The 1,947-nt window shown below is 44.9% G+C and overlaps 1 protein-coding gene across 1 annotated transcript; it reads right to left on the bottom strand.

Annotated features, from left to right (window-relative positions):
• Positions 1 to 713: 713 nt before the first annotated feature.
• On the bottom strand, positions 714 to 1,673 carry LOC104535156 (G-protein coupled receptor 55-like). Its single transcript, XM_010181530.1, has one exon. It carries the CDS (start codon positions 1,671 to 1,673, stop codon positions 714 to 716), a length of 960 nt encoding a protein of 319 aa, XP_010179832.1.
• Between the last annotated feature and the right edge of the window lie 274 nt (positions 1,674 to 1,947).

Genomic DNA, 1,947 nt, shown 5'->3' with positions numbered 1-1,947 from the left:
TAGTCAATCTGAGCTATTCAGGAACTTGGGCTTGTGGCAATATTAGTTAGAATTGTGATATGGTAGGCACAAGACCTGTCACTAAAACAGACACTACACCTTGCAGAGCAAGACAGCCAGTGGAGGAATGGCATAGAGATCTTGCTTATACCCCTGTTAACCTAAAACTGTCTTTGCATTTAGAGTTACGAGAATTGTATTTTTTAAAACAGCACGTGCAAATCTAAACCTGACAGGTGTGCATGTACGTGAGCACAAGCATGTATGATCAGGGCAAGGGAGGCAACAGAGTTTAGTTTGGAGCTTTTCACCTTAAACGCTAGGTCTCTGTTTCTCAGCAGCCCAAATTTGTAGTGACTGAAGGCCTGGGGGGGTTTACTGGGGAGGCTATAGACAGAGAGGCTGAAAGATGCTATCACATCTAAGTGAACAATTTATTTATTTATTTTTTAAAGTAAGGAGAAATCACTTCCAAAGAGATATGCATTGCCACTTATAGGAAATAATTCAATTTATTTTCACCTGCAAATGCGGGTAAACAATACATTATGCAGGGAAATAAAAAAAAGTCAGGAGCAGTCTCCTGGGAGTGGACTTAGTTTTGGTTTTTATGAAGTGTTTTCAGATCTGAATATTTGAAGTAAATTGCTTAAATAAGTAGTCCAGGGCCCTGCACTGTTCATGAAAGCATCTCCACACGTCATCCCAAGTAACTAACGTGCAGCATGGGGCTTTCGCGTGGCTGTTTTTTCACTGTTTTGTAAGGGGTCTTCCAAGGACTCCTTTAAAACAAAATAGTAACACACCCCATCAAGACAACAGTTCACGTTTGCCCAGCAAAGTGTGACCTGAACACCATCTCGTAGCAGTTGCTGAAAACTGGTGTGGATTACGTTATTCTTCACCAAAAAGTACACAAAATATGCCATATGGTAAGGTGTGAAACAGACCAAAAATGCCACAAAGTTTGTCATCACTATCTTCTCCGCTCTGCTGGTGTGTGTCTGGGGGTTGTCTGGTTTTCTGTGCTTCCTCAAACACCTGATGGTCTGGACAGTGCAGAAGGCCATGGCTGCCATGCTGCCGAAGAAGGTAATCTCCAAGGCACTGAACAGGCCTGCGTTTTCCCATGTGTTCTTGGAGAAGTTATGGAAGCAGGAGAAGATGTCGTGGCCCTCTTCATGCAGTTGGAAAGTAAAGACTGTGCCAGCTGAGGTGCCCAGGCAGATGACAGCACAGACCATAGCAGCTTTCCTGGTGGATCGCAGGGTGGGAGCCGTGAAAGGGTGCCGGATAGCGATGTACCGGTCCACACAGATGCAGAGGGATATGAGGATGCTGCCGTACATGTTCACAAAGTAAAGGCTCTCCAAGGTGGAGCAAAACACAGACCCCAAGTTCCAGTTGTCCTGAAGGTGGTAGGACATGATTTTGAAAGGAAGGGTAAACAGCAGCAAAGTGTCAAGAAAAATAAGGGCTATCATGTAGACTGTAGATTCTGACAGCTTTTTAACCTTAAAAAACAGGAATGACAGGGCCATCGCATTGAACAGCAATCCCAGGGAAAATGTTGGGGTGTACATGATAAGCTGGAACAGTTCCACAGCAGCGCTGATATTGCTCTTGGCACGGGTGTCATTCATATCTCCAGGTATGCTGGAAAAAAACATCATCACCTTCAACACAGGGAAGGATGGAGATCACATTTAAGACCTGATACAAAGGCTAGGGAGGTCTCTCTTTGTTCGCAGACCTGAAGATGCTTTTTTCTCTTAGGATGCTGAATTGCAGGGCAAGATTGTGCCTCAAGGAAGAGAAAAGCTTTCTGGTGTCCAAGCCTTACTTGCACTGCTACCTGCTAACCCCAGACTGTGCTGCCCTATAATTTAGGCTAGGCAGAGTACAGATGTGACTGCAGCATCCCCTTGGAGTGATGCGATCTCTCAG

The sequence above is a fragment of the Mesitornis unicolor genome, unplaced genomic scaffold (assembly GCF_000695765.1).
Source record: "Mesitornis unicolor isolate BGI_N332 unplaced genomic scaffold, ASM69576v1 scaffold26793, whole genome shotgun sequence".
NCBI classification, from domain to species: domain Eukaryota; kingdom Metazoa; phylum Chordata; class Aves; order Mesitornithiformes; family Mesitornithidae; genus Mesitornis; species Mesitornis unicolor.
Note: the sequence above shows the minus strand (reverse complement) of the source record. Positions and strands in the feature narration are given on the sequence as shown.